General features: G+C 63.2%; 2 protein-coding genes across 3 annotated transcripts; one reads left to right on the top strand and one right to left on the bottom strand.

Annotated features, from left to right (window-relative positions):
- The first annotated feature begins 4 nt into the window (after window positions 1-4).
- Window positions 5-2,611, top strand: POLR2H (RNA polymerase II subunit H). The gene is made up of 5 exons (XM_006017120.3): window positions 5-180; window positions 290-373; window positions 486-579; window positions 1,531-1,614; window positions 1,959-2,611. The coding sequence occupies exons 1-5, from the start codon at window positions 108-110 to the stop codon at window positions 2,074-2,076; spliced, it is 453 nt and encodes a 150-aa protein (XP_006017182.1). The 5' UTR covers window positions 5-107; the 3' UTR covers window positions 2,077-2,611.
- Window positions 2,612-3,842: 1,231 nt separating this feature from the next.
- THPO (thrombopoietin) lies at window positions 3,843-10,483 on the bottom strand. 2 transcript variants are annotated; one of them, XM_025195933.1, is made up of 6 exons: window positions 10,227-10,483; window positions 9,014-9,457; window positions 6,010-6,137; window positions 5,667-5,753; window positions 4,761-4,925; window positions 3,843-4,642 (listed from the first exon to the last, which is right to left on the bottom strand). In XM_025195933.1, the coding sequence occupies exons 1-6, from the start codon at window positions 10,423-10,425 to the stop codon at window positions 4,451-4,453; spliced, it is 1,215 nt and encodes a 404-aa protein (XP_025051718.1). In that variant the 5' UTR covers window positions 10,426-10,483; the 3' UTR covers window positions 3,843-4,450. The 2 variants fall into 2 exon arrangements, with proteins under 2 accessions (XP_025051718.1, XP_006017229.1); XM_006017167.3 differs by lacking the exon at window positions 10,227-10,483 and having other exon boundaries at window positions 9,014-9,527.
- Window positions 10,484-15,455: the final 4,972 nt, after the last annotated feature.

Below are 15,455 nucleotides of genomic sequence, written 5' to 3'. Positions count from 1 at the left end.
CTTCCGCCCCGCACGGATGAGGCACTTCCGGCGCGCCGGCCGGAAGCGGCAGTAGCAGCTCGTGGCGCCGCGGCGGGCGCCGGGCACGGGGGAGCGGGGCTGCCGCTATGGCCGGGATCCTGTTCGAGGACATCTTCGACGTAAAGGACATCGACCCCGAGGGCAAGAAGTTCGACCGCGGTAAGCAGGGCCGGGACAGCCTCCCCCACCCCCCCTTGTTGTACCCAGGCCACGCCCCTTTCATCCCAGGCCCCGCCCCCCCGGGCCCTGACCCCCGCTCTGCCCGCAGTGTCCCGCCTGCACTGCGAGAGCGAGTCCTTCAAGATGGACCTGATCCTGGACGTCAACATCCAGATCTACCCCGTGGACCTGGGTAGGTGGCAGGGCCGGCCGGGCGGGGAAGGGTTCACCCCCCCCAGGCCCGCGCGCGGCCGCACCGGGGTGTCGCGGCGCCCCCCGCCCCGCGCCGGCCCCCCGGGTTGCAGGTGACAAGTTCCGCCTGGTCATCGCCAGCACCTTGTACGAGGACGGGACGCTGGACGACGGCGAGTACAACCCCACGGACGACCGGCCCTCCAGGTAGGGGCGCGGGCGCGGCCGTGTCTGCATCCTGGCTTTGTTTCAACCTCTGCCTCGTGTATTTACGGCGGGTCCCCGCCTGTTCTCGGTCTCCCTCCTCGCCGGGGCTCTGTGTCGAGGGCGCAGATACATCGGTGGCGTATCAGATCGGCACCAATTTTAAAAGGGCGATTAACGTTATCGGTGGTCGGCTTTTTTTGGCCGGCGTAGCCGATAACGTCACCGACTAAATGCCGCGTGCATGCAAGCAGCTGCAGCCTGCGCTCGGCCAGGAGCGTGGCCCGGCACTGTGGAGAGCAGCATCTGGCTGGTGAGTCTGTGGGAGGGAAGGGGTGTGGGGGCAGATCGAGGCCCCCGCGGTGAGGGAGGGCGTGGGGCGGGGCAGGCGCTGCACAGCCGGGGCAGTGAATGGGCCCCCAAGGTGAGTTGCAGGGTGGAGCTGTGTCTGGGGAGGAGGCAGCTCCTCTGCTGTGTGTACTCCTGGGAGAGGTAACCTACCCCAGGGGCCCATTCACCACCCTGGCTAGGCAGCACCTGCCCCTTCCCCAGTCCCACGTCCTCCATCACTGTGGTGGGCCTTGATCTGCCTGCCCACCCCCCACCTCCCTGCCCCCCAGGCTTACAGGCCGGATGCTGCTCTCCAAGTTGCCAGGCTGTATATTGGCTATCAGATTGGTGTTGGCCCACATGGCTGGTTAATAAGTGGCCATCCGTATTAGCCAAAAAAATCCCCTAGCTCCGTGGTGTTGGATGGGAGCCTGTCACCAAATGAAAAAAAGAGGCAGACAACTTCAGCCTGCAACGCTGATCAGCTGCATGAGGGTGGAAGGGTGACTGGGGGCGTTCAGTGTTAGCTGGCAGGGGTTTAGCCTGGAGGGGGTTTGTGTTGGGCAGGAGGGTTGGGTCCAGGGTCATGCCGATTCCTCCAGCCCTGCTGTCTTGCTCTCACAGGGCTGACCAGTTTGAGTATGTGATGTATGGGAAGGTGTACAGGATTGAGGGAGACGAGACATCTACGGAGGCTGCCACGCGACTGTAAGCGTCTCCCCTGTGCTGCTTCCCTGTCGTTCATTGGGAATTTGGTCCTTCCTGGATGCCAAGGGGTGGGGGGTGGTCCATGTCCTGTCTGGGCGCCAGATTGGCAGCTTGGGGGCAGGAACACCTGATTCTGCTAGCAGTCTGTGCTGAGCTGCCCAGTACGCTGGTCTCGTGTGGGACTGCTTCCCTGAGGGGCTGGCTGGAGTCTGCCCTGGCAGCCAGCTCCCTCAGCCCCGTGATGAGCCAGTGCTGCTGCCTCTTAGCTAGGCTTCTAGAGCTTGGGGCTATGGTCAGCCTCCCCCGAGTTCCTACCCTGCTCTCATCCTTCCCCTCCACCCTAGCTCTGCCTACGTGTCCTATGGAGGGCTGCTCATGCGTCTCCAGGGAGATGCCAACAACCTGCATGGCTTCGAAGTGGACTCCAGGGTGTACCTCCTCATGAAGAAACTGGCCTTCTAAGGGGTGAGAGCTGAGGGTCTGCAGGAGGCAGCAGGGACCCTGCCTGACGCAGGCTGTCTGGACAGACATGGACTTGCCAGCAACCTCTCTGATCCGTGCCTCAGGAGTTTGGCTCCTTCGCCCCTCATCTGCGTGGGCCTGAACCCTGCCATGCATTCCAGTCTGAGGCCTGCACTGCTCACATCTCTGCTGGGTTGCCATCCAGGCCAGGAGACTGCTTCTCTGCCGAGCAGGCTGAAACCTCAGCTCATGCCCCAGTCTCTGAAGAACTGCCCTTTGTAGGGGCTGGTCACACGCAGGTGAACTCCTAGGTCCCTGCCTGCAGGTGCCGGTCACTGGAGGACTTGCCTATGGCACATGCTCTCCCCTGGCTCTCCTCAGCCAGCTGGGAGGCTACATCCTTGCCCCTTGGCTCCACTGAAGGCTGCAGTACAGCCTATGCCACCCACTCAGGCAGGCCATGTGCTGTATTGGCGAGGAGGGCAGCAGCTCCTGAGCCTATCCCCTCTGGTTCTCTATTAAACCTGTTTTTTCAGATTTGTCCTGGCTTTTGCCTCCCACAGAATTCCACAAGGTATGAAGTAAGTAAGCAATGGGACAGAGCGCATTGGGGAATGATAGCCATGGCCTGATGAAGGACTGAACCCCTGCAAGCCCTGGGCTGGGGACTCTCAGGCCATGCACTGTTCAGCTCCTGTCCCTGTTGACATGATCAGCTGTGAAATCATTAGCAACCCCTCCGTTTTGCCCAGTGCATTCTCCTTTCCGAGCTCTGGTTCTAGGCTACCTGTGGGCCCTGGCGGGTGCTTCCATGTTGTGTGCACAGGTGGAGACATCACTGCTCTCTCTTCACTATAACAGGCCGGAGGCTCAGTTCTGTCTGAGTGGACTGGAATTGTGCTGTTACCTCCATCAGGGCTTCCCAGTCACAGCAGGAGGGTTTCCAAGGCACCCACTTCCTGAAAGGATGGGATTTGCAGCCCCCAGCTGCAGCAGTCCACTGTTTCAGGGGGCATGAAATGGCCACAGAACTGGCCATGTCGGAGTAGACCTGGCCTTTTCATTTCAGTGTGAGCAGGGCACTTCAGTGAAGGAGCAGCTGAAAGCAAAGCCCTCTGGGAAGGTTTGCTGCATAGATGAGGCCCCCTCAGCTGAAATGCTACGGCCTGAGTGCAGGCCAGGCACAACCTCCCCTCTGCAGCCTTGAGTTCCTTGGCATCAGGTGGAAGATGAATGAATGACACCAAAACTTCAGTGCCAGGGTGTGGAGAATGGGGGAGATGGAGGAGCTGCAGGCAGGGAGCGGGTTATCCTGGGAGTTGGGAAAACCATCTGCCCAAAGAGGAGGAGGGGGTAGCCCAGCTGCACCACCCCAAGGGGCCCCTGCCCTATGCTGCTCTTTAACCAGGCCCTGCTGGCCTCGATCACTCCTGGGCATGACCTGGGAGCCCCTATGGCAGGGATGTGAGCCACACATGGGGAGTAGGGGCTTGTCCTGGGAAAGCACCTGCCTGCCTGCAGCTCCAGCTGCTGCCCCAGGGGGGTGCCAGGTGGCTATCATCAGCCAATGTCCATTCTCAGCCGGGAAGCCCAGCTCCTGGCTGGGGGCAAGATCTACGGAAGGGGGCTGAGGCCCTGGGGATGGCCCTTCTCTCACAAGTCCTCATAACCGGTGGAGCCATCCTGTGTAGGAGCAGAGCCATTTGCCCTGCCCATCACCTCTTGGCAAGTAGGTGGGGAGGCACGGTAGAAAAATAGCTCTTTAATCGGAAAAGGTTTTCACAGTAGAAAGACCCTGACTCCCCTGCCTCCAGTAAACCCTAGGACCTGTCCTTTCTGGCCCAGGCACTGCTCTTCACTCTGCTGTCTGATCCCTGCAGCAGCAAACCAGCAGGCACAGGAGCTGGGTCAGCTGCATCAGACCAGTCTGGCTGCAGGGCTTTTGGCTGTGCACTGGGATGAAGGCATGGTGGGGGGGCACACCCTGCTGCCACTCCTGGTGCCCATGGGAAAATCAAGTCCTTTGGCCTTGCCCATGGGGCCTCACAGTGCCTGCATTGCAGGCCCTGTACTGGCAGGGAAGCAAGCTGCTGTAAGCATGTACTGCCCTGCATCCTGAAGGAGCCCTGAGCCAAGCAGAGCCACGTCTTCCAGCCAGTTGTCTCCTGGGGCCAGGTTCCTTCCAGCCCTGCCCCTTGGTACTGGGCCACCCACCACTGGAGTAGGCTGTCGCACCAGAGGAACCTGCTGCCTGTCGTCCGTGCGAATGTGTGGCTGCAGCAGCCCCCATCTCCAACAGGGCCTCCACCTGCCCTGCCCTGGAGAGCAGGGCCCCGCTCTGCCCATGGTATCTAACCATCAGCATGCAATGTTCTCACCGGCCCGCTGAGGGGCTGGGGGGTCCTGGGGCTTTGCCAGGGCTGCCCTCAGCACATGACTCCCGGGCCAGGTCGTGGAACAGGAACCTCAGCTTGCCCTGCACCAGCTGCCGGTATGCTAGGAATGTGGTGCTGGGGTGGCTCTGGGCCACGGTCCGTGGTGCGCAGCTGGGGCTTCCAGTGCTCACCTGGCACAAGACAGAGCAGAGACTCAATCAGTAGTTCCTGGTGCCCCAGGGCAAACCCCGGGGTCCAGTGACCCTGGAGCCATCCCCTGAGCGGGGGTGGGGTGGGGGTGGGGCTCACCTGCCAGCTGAAAGTCTGCAGCAGCAGGTGGAAGGAGCTGGTTTTGTGGTAGAGCTGCTCTAGCAGGACACCTGCACACTCCAGCCCCGCGTGGCTCTGTGCGGCCGTCACAGCATCTACCAGCATCGCCAGGTCACAGAGGATCTCCTGCCGCTTGGTCTCATTCTGCAGGGGAGAGGGGGGCAGCGTGTGAACCCGGCACTGCAAGGACCAGGCTCGGGCATCTGCCAGAAGGGCCCTGCTCTCTCCAGTGGGCTGGGAGCCAGGGTTGGGCATGCCTGTGGCCAAACCAGCACTTGGGGAAGGCAATACTGTTCAGGGCAGGCGCTGAGAAGCCAGGGTGCAGCTCCAGCTGCGGGGGCTGCATCAACCCTCAGTGCCTGCAGGCACAGGGATGGGTGAGCTGGTGGGGCTGGGAAGAGGGGCTGTACCGCAGGCAGCAGAGGGTCCAAGCCTTGCCCATCTGGCCAGCTCTCCATGTAGGTCCTCACTGGGCTGGGCTGGACTCGCTGGTGGGCCTGAAATGTTGTGGGGGGAGCTCTGCCTACAGAAAGGGCTGCATTTTTTTGTGGGTGGGAGCTGGGGAACAATCCCCCAATACTTTGGGTCCTGGCACTTTCCCAGACGCAGTGCGCCAGGCCTGGGGTTACTCCGTAGAGGCAGGTCAAAGCTCCATGATGGCCTGGTGAGGGACCAGGAACTCCATGGTTGGCTGTGCGCGAAGGCCACGTAGTCCCCCCTGCTGGGGGGGGCACATCCCTCAGCAAGCGCCATATGTACTGGTATCCATTCCCCACCTCCCCTGCCAGGGGCATGCTCCGTGCATGTGTAGGGGCAGCCCCACAGTCCCTGACATGGTGGGGGCACAGATGCCAGCCCCTGCCGACCCCCTGCCACCTCACTCACGGTCTTGACTTTCCACTCGCGGAGGCTGAAGTCCACCAGGGGCAGCAGGACGGGCTTGGGGAGCGGGAGCAGCTCCTGGCACAGGCCCTGTGGGGAGAGCGGGAGCATGAGGCCCCCACTGGAGGCTTGGCCCCAGAGTGGAAAGAGCTGTGCAGGGTGGGGGGTCACCCTGCCCTGTTCCCTCACCACAGTGCCGGGGGTCCCCAGCAAGGGCGGCGGGGGCTGGGGCTGTGGCAGAGCCCCCAGATACCCCGCCCCACCCCTGCCATGAGGGGTGCTGCAGGGATCAGGACAGGAGCCCCAGCCAGGGAAAAGCTTCAGCCCAGGCTGGGCTGGGTCTCACCGCTCTCCTCTCCATGTCCTTGGCCTCAGCAATGTACTTGTGGATAAGGCGGCTGTCGCAGACCAGGCGGGTCGGGCTCATCCTGGACAGCCGGACATGCAGGAGGAAGGCTGTGAGGAGCAGCAGGCCTGCGGGACCAGAAAGGCAAGATGCCACGCACTGGATTTCCTAAAGATCTGGGCAGGGGCAGAGCTCCCCTGGCCCCTACAAGGAGTGGGGTTCCCTGCCCCCCATCACTGATCTCTGTGTGCTGCTAGCCCTGTCCCGGTCGCTCCCTGCTGTGCATCACATGTGCTGCTCTGCCTCGGTGGTGCCAGGCAGCTCCCAGGCTGGCGCAGCCCGTGCCAGCCACGCTGGCTGCATCACGTGCGTGAGAGTTGCCTGCCTCCTCCTGCAGCATAGCCACACGTACGCACCCCCAACCGGGTGCTGCTGGGTGCAGACTGCGCTGGGCTGCAGGAGGAATGGCTATTGGCATGGCCTGCCTGTGGGTGGCAAAGGGGCTGGCACTTCCCATCCCTGCAGACTGAGCATTGGGTCTGGTCCTGCCCCACCAAAGCTGGGGTGACCCCCCATGACCCTGGCTAGCTCTGAGCATGGTCTTCTTCCCAGACCATCACCCTAACACAACCGCTCCATCACATTTTCTTTTCTGTTTTTTAATTTGGTCCCATCTCTCCTAATAATGACCCCTTCTATCATCCCAAATCATTCCTGCCCTTCCTCTACGAGGTCAGGTTTTCCTCACACAGTATACAAGGCATCCTATTGTTCTGTATGTCTAGCCAGAGGAAAATTGGACATTTTGGACTGATAGAAAAACCAAGCCCTTGAGGTTTACAGCAAATGTTTGTGCACTGTCATTCAGCCCCTTGGCTTTTATGTATATCGCCTGACACTGGAGAGTCACTGTGTCAAACTATTCATATACATACATGAATCCAAATCCAGGGTCTGAGCTCTTTTGGTCTTCGCTCACTGCGGTCTCTAATCATTTATGTTACGGTGAACAAATTCCAACCCCTAATTAATATCTCTTCTCCGATACAAAGATCTGAATGCGGGAAGTGGAGTATCTAGTATTGGCCACTGTCTGTTACAGCATCTCTCCCTCCTGCCCGGCCCGGGCTGGGCAAGGCAGCCCTTCTCCCATCTACCTTCTTGCTTCCCCTCCTGCCGCTGCACTTGTCGCGCTGCAGTGGTGGCTGAATCCAAGCTGTTTATTGTGCAAATGTGACCGGCTGACCCACGTCTGCCACCACCGCACCCGGGGAGCTTCGGGAGCGAGTGCTTGAGCACAGAGCTGGGGCTTGTTTCCATGTGCATGAAGGTGGGGTTGATTTTCAGTGAAGGGCGGATAGTTACCACTCTGCCCCCTGCAACCCAGGGTTCACTCAGGGCAGGGGCTGGCCCTGCTCTGGGCAGGAGCCTGTAGTATCCAGGCCATGGGAGTGGTGACGGAGATGGGACAAACCTGGCCTTGGCATTCCCCCTGCAGGGTCCTGTGCTGAGCTCTGCACGCCTGCTCCTGGCTCCAGGGCTCCCGGTTTCCTGGGCTCCAGGCTAACCAGATCCCTGACAGGCAACAAACACCTGGGGGCACCTGGGGCTGCTGCACTCACTGGAGCTGCCTGTGGGAGCCCAAGCCATCCAGGTGCTCCAAGGCAGCTCTGTTTCCCAGCATTTCCTAGCCCCCTGCTGCCTTGCTCCCTCCCCACAGCCCAGAACAGCCGCCCTGCTGAGTGGAGGTGGGTCTTCCATACAGAAGACCATAAAGCTCTGCCAGGCTGGTCTTCCATAAAGAAGACCAGCCAGGCAGAGCTGGCAGTACAGCGGCATGGGCAGCATTACCAGCCCCCTAGGCCTAGGGCCAGGTCCTGTCTCCCTCAACCCTGGCACCTAAGAGCCAAGCCCCTGGAGAAAGGGTGACCTCCAACGCACCTGCTTAGGTGGGGCAGGATCTGGCCCTGGGGTCTACAACACCTCAGCTGTCGGATCCAGCTGCTCACAACGCTGGGAGCTGTGTAAAGGTGGCAGGGCAGAGGGCAGGACACCCTGCCATCAGGGGTGCCTGGCACCCAGTGGGTGACGAAAGCAGGGGGCTGGGGGCTGGCATATTGATGCTGCGGATATGTGGGGGGGGGGCAGGCGCCATGGGGCTAGGCTCCAGCTGGGGTGGGGTTTCCCAGGCTGCTTCCTGCCGGCCTGCTCCCTAGGAAGCGGGCGGCGCTGGGGGAGGATGAGCGGCTTCCTCTGCGGCTCCCGCTCCCGATAAGAAGCCCACGTGTGTGTGCGTGTGCACGTCCAGGCGGCACTACAGCTGCTTTCACTCTCAGGCCCTGGAGCAGGGGCCTGCCGGGCTTCACACAGGGAGAAGCATCGCGTACAGGGAGGCCGGGGCGCCACAGGCCAGAACCGCAGGATGGCATCAGGGCAGGGGTCAAAGCAGCTCCCTAGCCGGGCATGAGCTGGGGCACCCACGAGCCTGGGGCTTCCTGTGCTATGCGGCATGCTAGTTGGGATGTTCCCTTGTCCTGGCACGCCTGGGTCTCCCCTCCTGGTCCTGGATGCCTGGTCCTATCGCCTCTGCCCCCAGCAGCCCTGCCCTTTCCCCTTGTCTCTGCTTGCCCTGCCTATCCCATTACCCTGTCCCTCTGCCCTCAGCCTCCCTGACCCAGCACTAGGCTGTCCCAGACCCATGGCCGGGCGACCCCGACCCCCTTTGCCTCTCACCCAGCTGAGGGCAGGGGTGAGAAATGCCCCTAGCCAGCAGGCAGAGGCCCCACGTGCCTGCAGGGGTGGAGTGCCAGCCTGGCCAGCCGGGGCACGTGGCTGCCTCATGCGAATGAGCCACGGGACGACGAGGCTGGGAGGTGCCGGAGGGGCAGGGCTGGGAGCCCTGGTGGCGTGGCCTGCAGGGCCCCAGCCTGGTTTCCTCTGCCCCCAGAGCATGCCCGCCCTCCCACCCCCACTCCAGGAGCAACCCTGGGCGTGGGGCACTCACGGTTCAGCTCCATGCTAAGGGGCCGTCTGGGCGCCACATCCTGCTCCTGGCGGCCTGCAGCTGCTCCCCTGCTCCTCGCCAGCGGCCATGGGGGACGGCTCCCAGCGGGGCCCCGAGTCCAGGCGGCCGGAGCCCCGGGCTGGCCCAGCACCGCTTCCTGTTGTGCTTCTCCAAGGAGCAGGGACGAGTGCTGGCCCGCGAGCGGCTTCCTGCTTCCAGACGCTTCCTCCCTGGCTCGCCGTGCGGGGGGCGTGCGCACAGTGGGATGCCAGAGGCACCAGCTCCCCGGCACAGGCTGGGGCCTCCAAGCACCCCGGTGCTCCCACCGCCCTCGTGAACCGGGAGCCTCCCGGCACCTTGGGCCTGACGCAGGTCTGGAGTGGCTCAGGCCAGAAAACCCCGCAGGAGATGGGGTCAGGGCTTGGGGACCGCCCTGGGAACAGCCTGCGGGGAGATGGTGCAGTGAGCCAGCGTCCCAGCCCCTGCTTCCAGCACCAGGGACCGCACAGGGCAGGTCCCAGCCCCCAGGGAAGGGTTGTAGCTACATGCTGAGATGCATCCTCCCACACACACACCCTCACGTACGTGCACACACATACCCCTCACAACCCTCCAGCATGCTCACACTGTTATATACACACGCACCCAGACACACACGGTCCCCCTCACCCACCCCCAGGACGGGGCCAGCAGCTCCATCCCTCCCCTGCTGTGTGGTGGCAGGGGCAGGAGGGTGCAGGAGCAGGCCCAGGCAGGGGGGTGGGAGGAGGCAACCGCAGGCATCCCCAGCCCTTGGCTGATGCCCCTGACATGCAGTGGCTGGTGAAGCCCCCAGACCCACGCCGCCAGGGCCTCGGCAGAGCTACCACCGCCTTCCCCCCACACACAGGCCCCCCAGCACGCAGAGGGCTGCACGCTTCATGGCCCGGTGCGTGCTCAGTCTAAACACACCTGCCACCCTGCGCCCACGCACAGCCGCAGCTGCACCCAGCTGGGCTCTGGGGGTCCTGGGTGGGGGGGAAGATGGGGCCCCAGACCTGCAGAGCTGTGCACACACACACACGGGCACACGCAGGTACGCACACAAACAGGCAGCCAGCGGTTTCCGGCAGGGGCTGGATGGGTGACAGAGCAGGCAAAAGCAAACAGGTCTCCTCTCCCGGGCCCAGCCTCCCTCCCTGCCCCCACAGCAGCCAGCCCCGCAGGCACCCACCTGGGCAGCGGCTGGGCTGCACCGGGCTCCAGGGCACCCTGCAGCCTTTGGCAGTGGAGCAGGCAGCAGGGGAGAGCCCAGCGGGTGCCTCAATCTGCGCGTCAGGGCCTGTGGCACAAGGCAGGGCACCAAGGTCAATCCCCCAAACCCTCCCTCCCCCGGCTGCCCACGCTCCGGGCCTTGCCCAATGCCGATGCATGCGGCTTCCGCCTGCTGCGGACGTGCAGGGCTGCACCTTTCCAGCCTGGCACCAGCACCGACACCGCTGGGAGCCCCGTGGCCCCTGCAGCCCAGCCCAGTTCTGTCTGTGCGGTGCCCACAGCGTGGGCACTGAGCCTGGCATCCACCCTGACCCCACTTCTGCCAGAGACTGGGAGGTGGTCACCAGTGCCCTGTGCCCATGCCCACACAGCTGCCTCTGGGCTTTGCCAACAGGGATGGCATAACCCAGGGCCTGCTCCCGGCACTGAGCTGCCCACAGCACTGATGCCCTGGGCTGCAGCTGCAACCTCCTTTGGCATCAGGGCAGCGAAGCTGGTTTGGATCCAGTGAGAAGCAGCAGGCATGGAGTGGACCCTGGCATGGGCAGGGGAGCAGCAATGCAGGGCCTGGGGGTGTTGGCATTCCCAGGTACCAGGCCCAGCAACAGCCCCGGCCCCCACCAAGCTGGAGCCAGAGGAATACCAGGGGTGGGGGCCCAGATCCTGGTGCTGGGGGGCCCCAGGGCTGCCCTGATGGGAGAGGCAGGTCCCAGCCCCAGCACCAGACTGCCAGGCTCCTAGCCCTCCCCTGACATTTTGCACTGCCTGCAGCTGCACGGAGGGGTGCTGCTCGCCTGAGGAGCTGGATGGGCAGATGGGGGCTCCCCCCCAGGTGTACCCCACGGCCTGGGAGATTCCCAGCCCCTCTCCCCGCCACTGCATTGGGTATTGCCTTCCCATTCCCCAGGGGCCCCAGCAACCCTCTGACCCTCTGGATCCATCTTGCAGAAAGGAGTCTGGGGGCAGCGCCATGGGGAGCCAGCACTATGTGGCCCTGAAACTGCAGCCCCCACAGCTCAGGCTGGCTCTTTCCATGGCTAGAGCTCCCCAAGGGCCTGCCTGGGCCATGTTTCAGCCTGGGGGTGCCCCTGGGATTGAGCCAAGCCCAGCATGCAACTCTAGGCACTGGCTGCAGGGCCCGGTGCAGGGCCTGGGGGCAGCACGTGGCAGGCAGGTGACCCACAGTTGCGGGCATAAGGGGGTGACAACACCACCTGCCTCCCTGCAGCCCCCCTGGGGCACCGGGCTGCCCTCCATGTGCATAGGCCTGAGCACACACCATGCGCGCACCCCGGAGCCTTGCATGCCAGGTCCTGGCAGGGGGTGCAAAGCTGGGAGCAGCCACTTAGCCCCAGGGTAATGGGATGAGAGGCCCTGGGCACTGCAGCCAGCTGGAGGGAGCACAGCATCTGCACAGAGCAAGGCCAGGCAGGTAGCTCTCCATGCCCTGACCTGGGATTACAGGGTGGAGAGACATGCATGGCTCCTGCAGCAGGTACTGGCTTCCCCCAGCCCAGGAGAGCCCATAGGCTCTGCCCCTGCCAGTGCTGCCACCACTGTGACCTCTTCCCCTGCATGGCACAGCTGAGAGCACAGGGCAGAGCCCAGGCACCTGCACCGTGGGGCCGCAGGGGCAGGCTGCAGTGCCAGGGTGAACCCCAGGACACTCAGTGCCCTTCCCCCTCCCCCCGGGCACATCTGGCTGTCATGCCCTGAGGCTGGGGGTGGCAGCTGCCCAGGTGCTGAAGTGACCCCCCCCTGCTTCCTCACATGGGACAAAGTGGCTGAGAATGGCCTCCTGGGGGGCCCTTAGCAGCCCGTTTGCCCAGGTGTGAATGGTAGCACTGAAGCCAGGCTGGGGGAGGGAGCCCTTCTCAGTGCAGCAGGGCAGGCCCCCTGCCCCCGCCCCGCCTCCAGGCTTCTGGGAGGAAAGGGGCCACCCACATCCTGCCCCCCCATTCAGGCCAGGATGGTAACAGGCCCTGGGGGGGGTCAGGTCCTTTGAAGCCCCATGGCCATAAAGCCCCTCATAAATGCCCTGGGTGGGGTGGGGGTGCTGCTGAGCAAACAGCTGTGTATACTCAGGGCCAGCTGTGCTGGGAGGGGCAGGGAGGGGGGATTCAGGGCAGGGGCTATGCCAAGTCCGAGGGATGAGCAGAGCCCCCCCACCCAGGTGCATATGTGAGTGGCACGGGCCTTGGTGCCAGCCTCCTTCACCACCATCACTCTCCTGCTGCTGTCCAAGGTGGGAAGTGGCCAGTGGGAGACATTTGCTGCAGCTCAGGCCATGGGCACCTCAAGGGCACTCCCAGGGTCCTTGGGCTCCAGGCCTGGGGCTGCTGGTGCTCTGGGGCGTGGGGGGTGGACCTCTGAGCTCCTGCCCTGATGAGCTGTCGCTTCCCTCCTGGTCCCACTTTGCATTTGCAAATGGCTAATAAACACCACATCCGGAGCAAACACGTCCGCCTGCACCTCATTCACGCTGCCTCGGCCCCCCTCGCCTTCCTCCCTGGGGGGCACCAGTCCTCCCACCCCCACCTCACAGCCTCCAAGGCCTTGAGACCCTCCCACCTGCCAGGGAGGCCACAGCCCGGGCACGGTGGCATCCACAGCCAGGGCAGGGCCCCGCTGCCTTCCTGCCCTCACCTTTCCTTTTGTGCAGGTATGGAGCTGGCGGAGGGACCCACAGCTCCCCTGAGCAGCTACGAGCTCCAGTGCCAAGTGGCAAGAGCCATGGGGCCTCTCCCTGCTGGCCACCCCCATGCCCTGGGCTGCCTAGGCTCAGCCCTGAAGCAGGTGCTGTCTCCAGGGAGGGAAGTGCTGCCATCCTGGTCCTGTGGTACCCAGATGGTGGGGTGCAGCAAGCACTGGCATTGCATACCCCCTCCGGGCCCTGCACACAGGGGTCCTCTTGGAAGACTCGAATGCAGTCAGGCCTGTTTCAAGGATGCTCAGACACAGGATGGGACACAGGGTCCCAGCCCAGGAAGATGGGGCTGTGGGCAGGACCCTGCTCATGCCAGCTGGTAAAGCGCATGTGGCAGGAGCATATGAGCAGGGAGCAGCAGCACGTGTACACACATGTGCATGACCGTGTACTTCGTGGGTTTTGGCTGGGAGATGTGTGTGCCTGTGCTTGTGTGCTGGGAGGCCTGTATGTGCAGGGGGAGGTTGCGGAGAGGCGTGTACATGCCTGCATCTGCAAGCCAGTGTGCACTGGGGTGTGGCATCCGTGTATCCCTACAGCAATGTGTGATCCCACCACCCCAGGCCCAGCACCCTGCCCGTGGCCCAGCAGGCAGCCCAGCCCTCAGAGCATGGGGCTGTGGCTGCCCAGGACACAGGCCCAGGGTTGGGGGGCAGGAGCCAGCCGGGTACTAAGGGGTTAAGGTGGCTGGGGGCAGGAATGCGGCTGTTCTCGCTGGGCTGTGAAGTCTGGGCACAAATATTTGCCTCCTCGTTGTGTGTGGCAGGGCTCCCCGGGGGCGCAGCTGGGAGCCAGCCCCAACAAACACCCCCCAGCCCCGGGGCGCTGGTTCCCAGGCAGCTAATCCCCACTCCAAACAGCAGCCCCCACCCCCATGGCTGTCCCAGTAGCCCAGGCTGGGGCAGAAAGGATTCCCCTGCACAAATGCACATGCAGCCGCTAGCTTTGATCCTTCCCCCCACCCCTGTGCAGCCCCCGCAGAGGAAACCTCTATGAGAAATTAGGGAGGGGGACTTGCAAGGAGGCTCTGGCCCCCAGGGGTGTAGACACACAGTGCGTTTAATCTGTGGTAACGTACCCCAAGCTTTTACTCTGGTTAGGCTTCCTTCCCATAGTCACCCCCAGGCTCTCTGTGCTGGGATAAGGGAGCAGAGGGCAACTGCCCATGGGAGCGAACACACCAGGGTAACTCAGCCCTGGACAACAGCCTTTCCTCCAATGTTAGTGTCTTCTGGACCAGCGCTGCTCCTAACACTGTGCTATCACACAGGCCCCCGGGGCTTCTGTTTACCGCCTACCCTGCAAGGTACAGCGGGGCTTGGTGCTTCTGCGCATGACCTTCCTACTTCCCCAGGATGCACCCTCATGGCCTGATCCCCATAGGTCTGGTCCCCTGTAGGGGAGCAGTGGCTGGTGTGGCTGCCTTCACAGGGGTGTCAAGGCAGATAGGCTGACATATGGGATGGAGCTACCGCTGTCCCACAGCCCGGTCTGCCAACATGGCTATGGTGTGGTATGGTGTTGTAGACAGTAAGGTAAGGGTTTTGCAGCAGGGGACACAGTCCTCTGCCTTGGATCTCTCAAGCACATCCTACCACCCCAGGCAGCAGCAGGACACAGCCAGGCCTCATCCCCTGGCTTTACCTAGGGTGGGTGCGGGGGCTCCGGGTGTCTCTGGGCAACATGCCTTGAAGCTGTGCAACAGGGTGGGCTGTGAGAGGCCAGGATCCCTGTGCACGATCCCTTTGATCGGATCGATGGAGCAGTGGGTACAGACACAGGTAGTGTTGGGGTATTGCAGGAGCCCAGGCCTCTGAAGGTGGCTCGTGTAGCCTTGGGAGGAGGTGAAACGAGGACATGTCCGGGTTGGTTTGGGCAGGGCTGATCCTGCCTCAGGCAGGGACTTGGATGTGCTAGGACCTCATGGGCCCCACCAGTCCTGTGACCCCATGGTGGGGGGACCTGGGCACCAACCTTACTGCTGAGTTTCCCTCCAAGCTGGTGTCCAAACTGCTGCTCTCTGGCCATGTGTCCCAGGTGGGTCCGTCAGCGCTTTCTTCTGAGAGCTGCTGCCTGGAGCCCCCGGCCAGCCACAGCCCCCAGGAGTGAGCACTCCCTGCCAGGGGCATAGGCACTGCTGCCCTCGCCATGCACACAGGCAGGGGGGAGTTGCCCAGTGCCTGCCTCAGGCCCCATGCAGAGAAGAGCTGGCAGGGAGTCCTACTAGGACCTGCTGGGCTAAGATGCCCCAAATCATGTCCTGGTATCAACAGGGCCCAGATGCTGCCCCCTGCAGCTGCCCAGCCTGATGGCGCATCCCCAGTGCCAGGATGGGGCAGCTGGCATCAGTGTGGCCGTGGCAACAGGGCTCCCCTCTGGACCAGTCCCAGCCCCTCACCACAGCCAGACATCCCTCCCTGGCTCCGCTCTGTGCGATGCGGCTGGGGAAGCTTGGGAGCGAGTGTGAGGAAATAATAAAAT

The sequence above is a fragment of the Alligator sinensis genome, unplaced genomic scaffold (genome assembly GCF_000455745.1).
Source record: "Alligator sinensis unplaced genomic scaffold, ASM45574v1 scaffold301_2, whole genome shotgun sequence".
NCBI classification, from domain to species: domain Eukaryota; kingdom Metazoa; phylum Chordata; order Crocodylia; family Alligatoridae; genus Alligator; species Alligator sinensis.
The sequence above is the reverse complement of the archived record's forward strand: the minus strand, read 5'-3'. Positions and strand labels throughout refer to the sequence as shown.